General features: G+C 40.6%; 1 protein-coding gene across 4 annotated transcripts in view; it reads left to right on the forward strand.

Annotated features, from left to right (window-relative positions):
- Nucleotides 1–3,882: 3,882 nt before the first annotated feature.
- The window catches only part of ZNF451 (zinc finger protein 451), a 35,965-nt gene continuing 26,174 nt past the window's right edge, over nucleotides 3,883–13,673 (forward strand). The window contains exons 1-6 of one of the 4 annotated variants that reach the window (XM_031052763.2): nucleotides 3,883–3,916; nucleotides 4,599–4,682; nucleotides 10,286–10,369; nucleotides 11,539–11,664; nucleotides 12,675–12,786; nucleotides 13,399–13,549. In XM_031052763.2, the coding sequence (XP_030908623.1) occupies nucleotides 4,602–4,682; nucleotides 10,286–10,369; nucleotides 11,539–11,664; nucleotides 12,675–12,786; nucleotides 13,399–13,549 (554 nt within the window). In that variant the 5' untranslated portion in view covers nucleotides 3,883–3,916; nucleotides 4,599–4,601. Of the gene's footprint in view, nucleotides 4,037–4,071; nucleotides 4,193–4,598; nucleotides 4,683–10,285; nucleotides 10,370–11,538; nucleotides 11,665–12,674; nucleotides 12,787–13,398; nucleotides 13,550–13,673 lie in introns of those variants that run through there. The other 3 variants (XM_031052762.2, XM_031052764.2, XM_005153315.3) reach the window with 3 other exon arrangements.

The raw sequence follows: 13,673 nt of genomic DNA on the forward strand, positions 1-13,673 counted from the left end.
AATTTGCAGATTACCATGGAAAAGTATGTGGTCATTGTTTATTATGAACTGCTCTGTAAGAATGCTTGCTTTCTTAGAAGGGAAAAAAATTGAGATATGTAAAGAACGTTATAAAAAACTTACTGAAAGGGTATTCTCTTGAATAAATCGGGGGTTAATGCATGCCCCTCTTATTATGGTATATAGATAAGAGTAAAAAAACCCAAACAACAGACTATCAGACATCCAAATTTCCTAGATCAAGAGCACACAGCAGCATGCATTACACACAAGAAGGAAATCAGTGTTTAGAAAGGCAATGTTTCAATCACTTTTATGAGCAAGGAGAGAAACAAGGATGTTGAAATACATTTAAATTCTATGACAAAAAAATAATCCAGGGCACATAATGAATACATGGAATTAGCTGCTACAGAGCATTAGAGAATTCATAGTTTGCTCAGAAAGAACATCCACATCTTATGTGATACCCATACCTTGTTTGAAGGTTTGGACTTGGAGATCCTGGCTCATGAAGACTGTGAGCACGTTTTGCACTCCAAGGTTTGTCTGTCCCTGCCTTTGGCAATCTACTGCCTGTGTTGAAAATGCTTACTGTCTTACCAAATTAGTGAATGTGCTGTGCAGCCAAGAAGTCCAGCAGGATACATTTTCTCTCCTCTCTATGAAATAATCTCTGTATAAGAACTTTGCTAAGCTGACCCAAACTGGGAAGCCCATGCTTTCCCAGGACTTAGCTGAAACACATAAATTCAAAGATTCAGAGTTTTGTTAGCATATTGGAAATGCTGACATGATTGCATGGCAATTCCCTGACTACTTTTTTTCCTTAACTGTACTGTTTAAATAAAAGGAGGATGTTTGGATGGGTCATTACAAGAGTAAGCATTTACATTAATTACTGCTGAAACATTAACATTGAAATGAGTGTCATTTTCATTTGGTATCAGAGTTTGGAAAAATAATGCCACTTTGTTGTGCTAGTAACTTGTGACTATTGCACCTCATCTGTCCTCAAGAATAAAAAGTAATTAAGTGCAAATGCAAGATGCAAACAGAATGGCTGCTATCAATGTACTGTTAGCAAATTTAAGTTATAATGCAAAACATGAAAGTTCAGGCAGCAACAATGACTTTAGTTTTCCAAGTAGTAGTCAGGTTTCTATTATTTTAATCATGCCATAAATGTGACTGCTCATATCAGTGTTGTTTTGCAGTCCAACAGTAGTGATTAAGTTTTATTTGTTAATGAGTATGTAACTGGTATATAAAGCTAGCATCTCAGTGTGTGATCTTCTATCATAAAGCTATTTTTTCATTCACCTATGGAAGGAGGCTTAAAACTAACATTAGTAACTGTGTTTACAAGAAAAATAAGTGCACTAAATTAGTGCTGACATTAAATACCATGCGATCTGATAGTTGTTTATTCATGAAGTTGCTGTAACATCAATTTAACATGCAAACCTGAGTTCCCTCTCTCCTGTGTATAATGGATTTGATAAGCAAGCACCAGTGAAGTGCTTTGTTTGTGTGCAAGCATCTCTTTTTATATGGACACACAACTCAAAGGTGATGTTTACATTGTTCAGTTTACTCAAGGCCAATGCAGCGAGTAAAGATGATTCATACCAACTTTTACTTCGTGTGGCTCAAAGTAGTTATACATTGAAGCAGCAGAGCAGTAGCAGATAAATAGCAAGAATCATGGACATGGCAGTCCAAGTGGTGTTTCCATTATCCTGGCAGGGGAGATGAGAAGGGCACTAATAACACAAGTAAATAATTGTTTGCAGAACTAGTGTTGGTGACAAGGTTTTGATTTGTATGACCACCAGACACTGCTTGCAGATCACCATCTGCTTGAGAGAGATGAGACCCACCTCACTAAGCAGGGCAAAATTGGTTTTGCCAGTATGATGGCTGACTGCACAAGGAGTATGGGGAATAACCATGATAAGTTAGTCTGTGTGCAGCTGCAGGAATCTTGGGATCACAGAGATGTATGTGGTGGATGGCATACCTGACTGGAGTGTTACAATGAAGGACGACCAGCTCCTTCGGATGGACGGGCTAGGAAAACAAGGAGGGGAAGTTGGTTTTATGTGAAAAAGCATCTGAAGTGTATAACGCTCTGCCTGGCAATGGACGAGGGACCAAATGAAAATTTATGGGGAGGGACTGAAAGAGGACAGGTAAAGGTGATCTAGTGTCTGCTGTGGGTTGCCTGACCAGGAAGAACAAGCAAAGGAGGTAGGCAGATAGAAGCAGCTTCACATTCACAAGCCCTTGTCCACATGGGGGACTTCAACCAAACAGGTATTTGCTGGAGAGACAACACAGCAGGACATAAGCAATCCAGTGCACTGGTAACTTCCTCCTCCAAGTCATAAAGGAGTCAACAAGGATGAATGAAGAGCAGTGATCTGCTGGACCTCTTACCAACAAGGAGCTGAACACGTGGGAACACGAAGCTGAAAGGCAGCCTTTGCTGCAGTGACCATGAGATGGTGTAACTCAGGATCCTGAGGGGAGGGAGAAATGTAAAAAGGAGGCTCACAATCCTAGCCTTCAGGAGAGTGAATTTTGGCCTCTTCAAAGACCTGCTTGGAAGAGCCCCATGGGATAAGGCCCTGGATTTAAGATGGGCCTGAAGAAGCTGGTTTATATATTTAAGGATCACCTCCTCCGAGCTCAGGAACAGTTCATTCCAGAGAATAGGAAGTCTAGTAAAAATGCCAGGAGGCCTGTGCAGATGAAGAAGCAGTTCCTGGTCAAGCTCAGACACATAAAAAAACATACAAAGAGTAGAAGCAAGGATGTGTAACCTATGAGAAATACAGAAACATTGTTCAAGCATATAGGGATGAAGTCAGGAAAGCTAAAGCCCAGTTGGAATTCAATCTAGCCAGGGATAGCAAAGCCATCCTACTTGGGACAAGAATAGTTTTTGTAAATACACAGGTGAAAAAAAAGAAAGGCCAGGGAAAAAATAGGCCCTTTGCTAAATGACAGGTGACCTGGTGACACAGGATGTGGAAAAGGCTGAGTTACTGTTCTTGCCTGAATCTTTGTTATCAAGACCAGCCTTCAGAAACCCCACAGCTTGGGGAAAGGCTGAACCAAGGAGGATATGTCCTTGGTGGAAGAGGATCAGGTCAGGGGATACTTAAGCAAACTGGACATAGATGGGGCCTTATGGGATGCACCCACAAGTGCTGAGGGAGCTGGAAGATGTCATTGCAAAGCCACTCTTTATAATCTTTGCTCAATCATAGTGAGTAGGAAAGGTGCTTGAGTACTGGAGGAAAGCAAGTGTCACCTCCATCTTCAAGGGCAAGAAGGAGGACGCACAGAACTACAGGCCTGTCAGTTTCACCCTGAACCCCAAGAAGGTGAGTTGCTAATCCTGGAAACTACTTTCAGGCATTTTAGTGACAAGATAATTATCTGGAGTCACCAGTATAGCATTACCACGGGGAAGTCATGACTCAGCTTCTCAGACTAGCCTAGTAGATGAGGGGAGCGCAATGAGACTGTCTATACTTCACTTGGCATCACCTCCCACAAGCTCCCCGCAGCCAAGCCATGAATCAGCAGGCGGTGAGGTGACCTGAACCCCGCACAACGCACCCGCACAGCGAACACAGGCAAGACCCTCTGCCCAGCTCTGACCTCCGTCTCAGCGAGCCCGCCCCACCACAGCCGATTTGCCGCCTTCCCCCCCCTCCGCTGTCAGCCCAATGGCCTACACTTTCCTCCTGCCCCGGAAGCGGCTTGTGGCTTTTCCTCCCGCGAGCAGGAACTGTGCGCATCCCAACCGCAGGTGGAACAGGGGAGACAGGAAGTTATAGGAGAGAAGAGCCCCAAAACGCCGCCGCAGGGGAAGGGAGGGCCGCGTCATGGCGTTGTGGAGGTAGCGCTGGCACCTGCCACGGGGGAAGAGAGGCGAAGCAGGCGGGCAACTACAAATCCCGGCAAGCCGCGCCGCCCCCCCCGCCCCGGGGTGAAGAGGAAGCGGAGGCGTGCTGGGTCTGTGCGTTGGGGTGTCCTGGGGTGCAGGCGGGGCAGTTGCTTAGCAACCCAACCCCCGCTGGGCGGCTGGGCGGGCGGCGAGGCCGCCGCTCCCCCGAGCCGGCCTTGCTGCGGTCTGACTGACCGGGGACTGTGGTGCCCATGCGGGTAGAGAAACGTGAGTCAGCAGCGCCGGCCGCTGGGGCTGAGGTGCCAGGGCCGTCCCCGGGAGGGCCGCCGCTCCTCTGCGAGCCGCTCGCGAACGTGTTTCCGTTTAGCCGGACGGCGCTTGTTTTGAAGCAAGAAGCTCAGCTGTTGGGCTCTGCGGTGGTTCTGGAGCGGCCGGAAGCATCAAAAGTGCCTGCAGCTACTAATAACGCCGGAGATCACTTCGCGGCTGTTACTGAACTGTCCTGTGTTCTACCGGTAACACAGCGCCGTTAGGCGAGAGCTGCCGTCTGCCTCTTCAGACTTGAGCGTTGAGCTCTGACCTTAAAGCCACAGTAGGAATGAAACGGAAAATGCTGCGTAGTTAAAGAAAACTTACAAAATAAATTGATGAAGCATGTTTTGTTTCTGTTTAGGTAATGGAGACCCATAACTCCGGCCGAGCTGCCAAGAGTCCATCAGCCTCTGAAAGTGAAGATGATGAGATTGAGTTCGTTGGAGTAAGTAAACCTCTTACTGGAAATGCACTGCCTGTTGTAGTATGTTCTTGGTAGCCCAGTGAAACAGGAGGGGGTCTTGGTGTACTGTGGCTATGGTCTTATTTTCAATGGAAAGCATTACTTTTGAATTTAAAGAGAATTTAATTTGTGAATCTTTATGGTGGGTAACAAGCTTATCCTAAAGCTTTATGTGCTTGGTTTTGGGGTTTATTTTTTGATTGGTTTTTGTTTGTTTGTTTTGGAAGAGTGTTGAATGATGTCAGTTGGTCCTGTATAGAGAATGTAGACTTGAGTGTCCCAGGAGGTGAGTGAGGGATTACAGTGATCAGTGAGGTATATAAGGAGCCACTGTAGCTGACTTTTTTGGTAATTAGATTGCATAGCATTTTGCTTCATGAGTAGCCCCACTGAAGTTAACGGAATAAAGCACTGCTCATTCTGCAGAACGGTATAAACCACTCTATTTTGTTAAGAAGAGGAAGGAAATAATGGGTTAGAGGCCGTAAACAGTCTTAAATTGTGAAGCACTGTGTAACAGCTACAGTGCAACACCTAGTCTGATGCTGACATGTGGCTTACATGATGTAACTTTAAGACCTATATCTGTTGAATGTCCAAGAAAAGCAGAGCGGTTTTGATGCTGCCTGTGTTCTGGCCTCAATATGTCATCATATGGAGGTGCTGGATGGCAGGGATATGTGCAAGAACAGAAAGATTATTTTCTTTAAGGAGCAAATTATGCAAATATGATCAAGTGGTTAATTGATGCCAGGACTAATAATGACTGATTTCCTATGGATTTACCCTTAGTGCTGAACAATAACTGGATTTTTTAATTATTATTATTTTATATGGTGTTTGATTAGAGTTGGTTAATTTAAATGTACAGACCTTTTCTGCAGGGGTATTTAGGTGTGGGAGTATAAGGGGTATGTATATTTTTGTGAAAATTACAAGTAGTTGACATGAGGCTTCTTGGTCTTTTAACTGATTTGGTCAAAATTGACTAATGAGTTTTAAGTTCATTATATACACACACGGGCATTCATGTGCAGTATGATTGTATAAGCTTCATTGTCCTGAAATACTGGGCAAAGAATGAGGAAGCTAGTAGAGCTCTGAATGTGTAATGATAGAGGGGCTGCTGGAGTACCGAGAGCAATAACTGAGAGAGACCTATTAAAATCAATGCTTCTGTTAACTTTTTTTTCTTGTTTTCACCTGTGGATAATATGGAGAATCTGTGGTCGCAGGGGTGATTGCTTCTGAGCGAGGCCGCTATATATAGGAAGATGATTGTGCTTAGGCTATTTTGTGCAGGATTGGTATCTTGGGATGAAGAGCTTACTGTTCTCACTGATGAAGATGAGGGAAAAGGTGTGACCCTGATCACCACCTAATATGGGCAGTGTGTCCTTGGATCTCTTGTTTGCCCTTCTGAGTGAGGATGAACTTGGACTTTGCAAAAGGATTTGTAAACTACCTGGTTAGCTTTAGATCATCACTTCCATATAGTAAAGTGTGTAGGCTTCATCATAAATGTTGTGTATGACTGCTACCTGGTCACTGGTGTGGGTTTTTTGTTTGCTCGTTTTGGGGGGAAGAGGTTGTGTGGTATGTTTTGGGGTTTGGTTGGTTTTTTTGGTTTTGGTTTGTTGGGTTTTTTTGTTTGTTTCGTTATTTGGGTTTTTTTTTCCAATTCAGTTACTTGCCTTAGAGTATTTGAATTCTTACTGTAGGACTGAGGAAAGTCCTGATTTGATGGAGCAAAAATCTCTGCTGCTGCTAGGGTTTTTTCAGCCTTTGCAGTCAGATTTGCCTTCATTCAGGAAACTTCACTGTTCTGTAATTCCCATCTTTAATTCTTCAATACAACATATTTTGGCCACTTAAAGTCATTCAAGTTTTGCATACAAACAGAAAAATATATCTACAATTCAAGCCAGTATTCCTAATGGCTTGATTTCTTAAAATAAGACAGTCCCCCATTCTGTTTCCTTGGTAAGGGTAAGGCAAGAATGAAGAAATTCACAGGTGTAATGGGATCTGTAGCACTTAAGTAGACAGATTATTCAAGTTGCCACAGTCTGCACTGAAAGCATTGGACCCCTGAATTGTTTTGGGGTTTTTTTTAATGACATTGATCCACTAATTTTTTTTTTCCTGACATTTCTTTAAAGACAAAGCTCTTCATTATGCTACTTTTTTAAAAATGTAAGCTTTCTGTGTTAAAGTCGATGCCTTTTCTAGGTAGGGGCTGCCCTTACCTTTGTTACTTCATGTGGGAGCTCAGGATAATGCATAGTTTTATAAAGTGTTTAAATAACTCCCAACTCTTCTGTTGTGTTACAATGAATGGCAAACAATGTTAAGGAGGGTTTTGTGTTTAATTTCTGTAAACATGTGTTAAATGCACAGAAGATTATATACCTTCCAATATGTAATATATATTGTATACTATGTATAGTATATAATAAAACTCAACTGGAAAATCGAAGAGCTATGTATTTTAAAATTACTTGAATTTTCTGATGCAATTTATGCTAAATTTTCTTCACTGTTGGTAATTTTTATTTCAGAAGTCGAAATTTGAAGAAAAACATGATTCCATAGGCTCTGGCTTGTTCAATAATGATTTCAATTTGAGATCCAGGGAAGACAAATATACCTCACGTACCTTGCAGCCTTGACCTTTTACAGTGTTTTGGCTGTACTTCATAACAAAAGACGCATACTTTTTCTGTCCTGGAAGAGTTGGAGCAGCCACTTAATTTCTTGCAAATGAATGTTTCATTTTATTTCAAACCTAAAGAGGACTTCTGGCCTATTTTGGGAACTGATGATGTTACAAAAAATTGATTCATGAAAACCAGTTGCAGCTCTTTGAGCTCCTGCAGAAGTCTTAAGGAACAGGTCAAGTTTTTAGTTTTTCTTGTAAAATAAAAAATCAAGTTATTTGCTGATACATGTTACTATGTAAATATTTTGTTTCCTTTCCCCCTGGGGTGTTAAATATTAGGCATGCAGACTCAAATATTTGCTTCTCTAGCTTTCAGTTACAGCACAGCCAGAACCAGATAAAATTGTAGAAGGTGTTAAAAGCATCTCTGAAACAGGGCTTTTATTTTTGCTCCCAATCCAAGTCTGCCAAGGACTTGCATTTTTATTACCTGGGAGGTTGTAGAAATCAAAACCTTCTAAGTACATGTTGGTTCACAACATTGGTTAGTTACTCTGCAGTCTTAAAGCTGGAAACCTGCAGGAACAGAGATTTAGAGCACAAATAGTACAACTTGTGCCAGATTTTTTTAGTGCACTTTAATGTGAGCTTTTCCCATGATAATTAGTGTGTTTACATATGTATACATAATTATTCTTATGTAATTATTTTGTCAAAGATGTATTAAGTTTGTGGTCACACATATTGAAAGCTAGTTTCATGCTTTCTGGGTGCTAGTGTATGTATAATTATGCAGAACTGTGCTTTTTAAGCAACTTGGGTATTGGTCTGAATGGATGTCAAGCTAAAACCTGAACAAACAAAAAAGCCTTATGTGGTATGCCAGTGGCCAGATGTCTGTTAGCTAGGCCTGGTTACCCAAAGATTGGGTATTGGTGTACATTGGGCATATGTAGAGTTACTCATCCTGTTTTGTGTTCATTTCACTGATTATTTAGTTGGCATGTGATAATGTTGTGGCATGATAGGGGTTTGTTTATATTTTCGCATGACATCAGATTGTGGATGAAGTGCTCTGGTTATTTGCCTTTAAAAACTGAAGACTTATCATAGTGAGTGTGGATGGAGCTGCTCCAGATGTTATTTTGTATATCTTCTTCAAAGAACTTAAGACTTGAATGCTTAGTTTGGGTTGCTGACTTTAATTATTCTTCTCTGTTTGCTTTTTCATGTTTGTGCCTTCATCCTATTATCAACCAGAAGCTGATAGTAGAAATGTTAGAATTGACATGAATGGAGAGTGAATGGGAATACACACATGCCCTTGCTGGTGTGGCAGTATCGTACAGCATGAAGAAAGAGAGGCATATGAAGGCATGTAAATCAGGAGGTCATTGAGGTCATGGACCATTAAGATGATTGCAGAAGATGAAGAATGGGGCTAGAGCCTTCAGACATCCTAAGAAGGAGACAAAAATAACCAATAAACTTGAGTGACTCATAGAGGAGGGACATCATGGAGAGAGACAAAAGATGAGAAATATGCAGAAGGAGCACATGGCTGCCAAGCTAGGAATAATAGGGAAGGCTTAAGTATTTGTTGATATCCAGGCTCCTTTGTCCTCCTATCTTTGCATGGAGTCCTGACCAGGCTTCCTCAATGCACATTATTGCAACTGAGTGCTGGACAGACTTAACTGAACACATGTCCTTGTGGTTCTGAGTATGTGGTGTGGATGAGTGACTCCATTTTGTTGTGTTTCTAATACAGATGCATGTACTTGTGGAATACCTGCTCAGAAAGAAGTAGCCTTCACTCAAAAGTGAATGAGGCTGTTTCTCACTTTCTTAATGTTTGGAATGCCTGAGAATTTTAACTTCTTTTTGTACAGGATCTGGCTGATATTTAGTGAATTTTCACCACAGAAGTCCTCATTGTGCTCTGCTTTGTATTGGTAGCTAGAAAGATGTTGATAACACACCTCTGTTCTGCCTACTGCTGAGCAGTGCTCACACAGCATCAGGGATGCCTCTTCGATATTCCCCCCTATCAGTAGGCTGGGGGTGGGCAAGGTCTTGGGAGGGGACACAGCCAGGACAGTTGACCCAGACTGGAGAAGGAGATATTCCACACCATATGACATGTGCTCAGCAATAAAAACTAAGAGAAAGGAGAGGTGACATTTGTTACATTTGTCTTCTGGAGCAATTGCTGCCCAGGAAGTGCCTAGCTGTTGCCTGCTGATGGGAGGTAGAGAATAAATCTTTCATTTTCCTTTGCTTCTGTGCATGGTCTTTGCTTTCGCTTTTTTAAACTGCCTTTGTCTTGATCCATGAGAGTTTTTTCCATCTTATCCCCCTGCCCCATCTGAGTAGGGCAGTGATAGAACATCCTGGTGGGCACCTGGCATCCAGCCAGGCTCCACCATGCTTTTGGAGCTGGAATTTGTGTCTTTTAAAAACAACCAACCAAAACAAACCCTGAAAACAATGAAAACCCATTTGGCATTGCTTAGTAAACTTTAAGACCATTCCTGTCTTGGTAACAGCTTGCTATCCTATCACCATTGAGTTAATGGCACAAGTTGAGTATCTTTAGAAACTTAAATCTAAGGTGGTTGAGAAGGTGAAGAATATAAGGTTATTAAGCAAACTAAGACCATTAATTTGAACTTTTTTTCTAGTTGATATCTATATGTTGATGTTTAAATTATTTGTGAATACTTACTTGCATGTTTTACCAATTTCATGGATTAGTCTGTTAAGTGGAAAAGTTGCCATGTGAGAATTTCATAACTTGCACACTCTTGAAACCTTGGGGAAGTTATCCTTCAGGTAATGCTGACAATGTGCTGTAATGCATGCAACATTTTATCTCCAAGAAATACAACATAATATTGTGTGTGTTTTAACAATTTTTTAGGAAGGACCCTTAAGGCCTGTACTTGAAAGCATTGATCTTATCAGTAGTGAGGATGAAGAACCTAATAGCAGTTATTATGTTCATGTGAGTATGTTGTAATATATTTTGGGACTTCTCAGCTAGTAAAATAATTAGACTGTATTTTTTCACATCAGTTACTTTTCATAAAAATACTTGTTAGAGTTATTTTTAACAAGTAATAAATAGAACAGCATTGAAGTCTTCTGATTTTTACCTCCTCTTGATTGGAAGGTAAGAATGCCAACACTTCATTTTTTCCTAAGGCATTTTTTGCCTTCTTGAAAAGGACTTGAAACTTTTAGTTGACTTTCAGTGGTTTTAGCAAGTGTGTTGAAGAAAAATTCACGTAACCTCATAAATTGGTGTGTTTGGTTTCTAGCAAATGTTATATGGCCTATTTCCAGGCATTTTTCTTCTAAAATAATTAATTAGTAAGGAGTAGCTCATAGACTGGAGGGTCTTATTCTGATGACAACCTCAGTCTCACTCTGCATAATTCCTCTTAAGAATGTAAGAGTCAGCAGCGGGTCAATTCAGGTATCCTCCAAGCTTATTGTGCCTACTCTGCAAGGCCTTTCAGGGAGTCAGTGACTGAGAATGCCTACTAGAGCTGGTTTTGGCAGCAGTGGACATCTCTTGGCTTATGTTTTCCAGTGTTGCAGTATAGGATGTATGAAACAAGCCTGGTTCTTAAGGAAAGGTGGGACTTCTGTACATGCACAAGCTCATTCCTCAGGGATGATTACTAGAGTTCATAGTGCAGCAGGAGCAAACTAGAGTGTATAGCCCTTATTCTAGAAAAAGCTAATCTGCCTTTCTGAAGGACAGCAGGCAATATTGTCTAAGAGCAAGAATGTTATCAGTTCTCAGTTTTTCAGGTGGGCTGCATGTTGCCTTTCTATGCTTTAGTGATTTTTGTTCCCTTACTTAGAAGAATTTACTTATTTTTAATTTGGAACTTCTAGGACACCCAACACAATCATCTATGTGCTTTAGTGAGGCTAAGGATGTCGAATTGCTTTGAATGTGTAGGGAGTGGGGATTGTTTGTTTGTTAATGGAAGTTATAGATGCTGGTAAATAGGAAGAGAAAACTAGCAAGGTAGATCATGGAATTTAGGGTTGGAATTATGTACTGAACTGCAGCCTGATGCTTGGGCATTGCTTTTTACTGTATTAGTAGTACCTGTTACTGAACAGTAACCAAATAAAAGTTTAAATTTTCTATTGTAGAGAAATACTAAGCGTAAAGATCACATTGACTATCAGAAAGAACGAGTTGCTTCAACCTTGGATCGTCTGGCACGTCATGTAGAAGTTGAGAAACAGCAAAAAGAAGAGAGAAACAAAGCCTTTAAGGTATTGGACTTATTTTACTATGGACTTTTTTTGTTATGTAGAATTAAGTAGAATTGTAGTCATGAGTGCATTTACTTTCATTGTTAAGTAAATAAAATGATGGGTGAGCAAAATAGAGATTCTGTTTTTTTGGTTTTTCCTTCTGGAGCATCATTTGAAACACAGTGTGGACTTTGTCTCTTAGTGGCTTTTAGCTGATCAGTTATTGTAGTTCCTGGGGGTGGGGGGAAACAAAGTAACTTCATGCAAGCCAGTGACAAAAACTTGCTCTCTTGTTTGTACCTATAATGGAGGGATCTCAGCATCAGTTACTCTGGTTAAATAACTGAAAACTAACAATTATCACAAACCACCATTGTGCTTTTGTCTGAGTTTTTGGGAAGCCATTTGCCACATGAAATCTTTGTATCAGGTATTATTTGAGAATGGGATAATTTTTTTATGTATAAGGCAAAATTTTAAAGTTGAATTTGTGCAACTATTTGAAAGGGTTCTTGTTATTATAAACTGGGAAGTACAGTCAATAGGCTTAAGGGTAAGGCTGTTGTTAGTGGGCTTCAGACCACTTGAAGGAATGGGCTTACAAGAACTTCATGAAATTCAACAAGGACAAATCGAGTACTGGTGGAACATGCTGACTTCCCAGGCTAATTTTCTGAACACCTTTAATTTTTAAAGTCACAGAATTGTACTGTAGTTGCAATTTGTTAATAGTCTATGCAACTTTAATGCAACAGAGTAAAAGGTTGTTAGATACAGTCCAAAGTGGCCTTCAAGTCCAGAGAGGCCCTCTCCTGTCTCCTCCACTTACAATCTAGCAATCTGCTAATGCCTCCACATGCTTTCTCAACTCTAAAATGGAGTCAGAGATAGCTATGTAGCTTTTAAAGTAGTCCAAGAATGAAGGCTAAAAAATCCTTTTGTTAATATTTTGTTAATGTATTTTCCTGCTGGGTGGCTTATTAGGTAAGGTAACCTGCAGAACTCAAATGACATGTTTTCCCCTTCAGGAGAAGGTTGACTCTCAGTATGCTCATGGGTTACAAGAACTAGAATTTATTCGGGCAAACAGCGACACAGAAGCCGCAAGATTATGCGTGGACCAATGGTTAAAAATGCCAGGTAAGAATAGGAAACTTAAGGTTATGTGATACTTTTTATGTCCTGCATCACAGGATAGAATGTGTGATAATTGCATTAAGCGATACCGACACTGAGCTTGCAGGCGCCTCATGCATAACCAAATCTTACAATATTAACTGTGCTACAGTGTGGCATTTGAAAGTTCTTAAACACTAATTTCCATAAAAATTATTCTTTCAGTGTTTTGCTGCTTACAGAATTCAACATACAAAGCCACTAAGGCAATGTTAACTACTTTTATAAGCAAAGCTGCTAGAAGGAAAATCATTACTGTTGAACTGTTGCTCAGAAAAATATCTACATAAGTAAATATAACATCATGATGTTCAGTCAGTATAAAATACTGCATGGAGGACCTTGAGGAAGGTGTCAGTAGTGTTTGAAAAATAATCCTACTGGGAATTGAAGAGACAGATTCTTCAAATGAAAGAACAGACTTAGTGTAGCAGGATTGAGTTATGGTACATTGTTAGCTTGCTTTTAAGAATTATATAACTTGATTTTTTTGATGTTTTAGGGCTTGTGTTTTATTTTGTTTTCTTAAGCCTCTATAATTCTGATTCTAGTTAAGTGCTTTGTTTGATAACACAGGTCTCAAACCAGAAAGTGTTAACTGTGGGAAAAGGGGTATTTGTAAGAGAGCACGTCAGATGAAAGTCAGGAGCAGTCCCATGGCTTGCCCTGTGATGCACTGCAAGAGAGAGTTTGATAATGGACATCTTCTCTTAGGTCACCTTCAAAGGTAAGGACATAGTGAAAGAAATAAAGAAAGAATATGCTTCGACTTAGTATGTCAACATCACGTCCATTTTAAGCTACCTATAGTGACAAAATTCCACTTGGAGAGCAGGTTAATAAGTTAGAGA

Source organism: Melopsittacus undulatus, chromosome 3 (assembly GCF_012275295.1).
Source record: "Melopsittacus undulatus isolate bMelUnd1 chromosome 3, bMelUnd1.mat.Z, whole genome shotgun sequence".
NCBI classification, from domain to species: domain Eukaryota; kingdom Metazoa; phylum Chordata; class Aves; order Psittaciformes; family Psittaculidae; genus Melopsittacus; species Melopsittacus undulatus.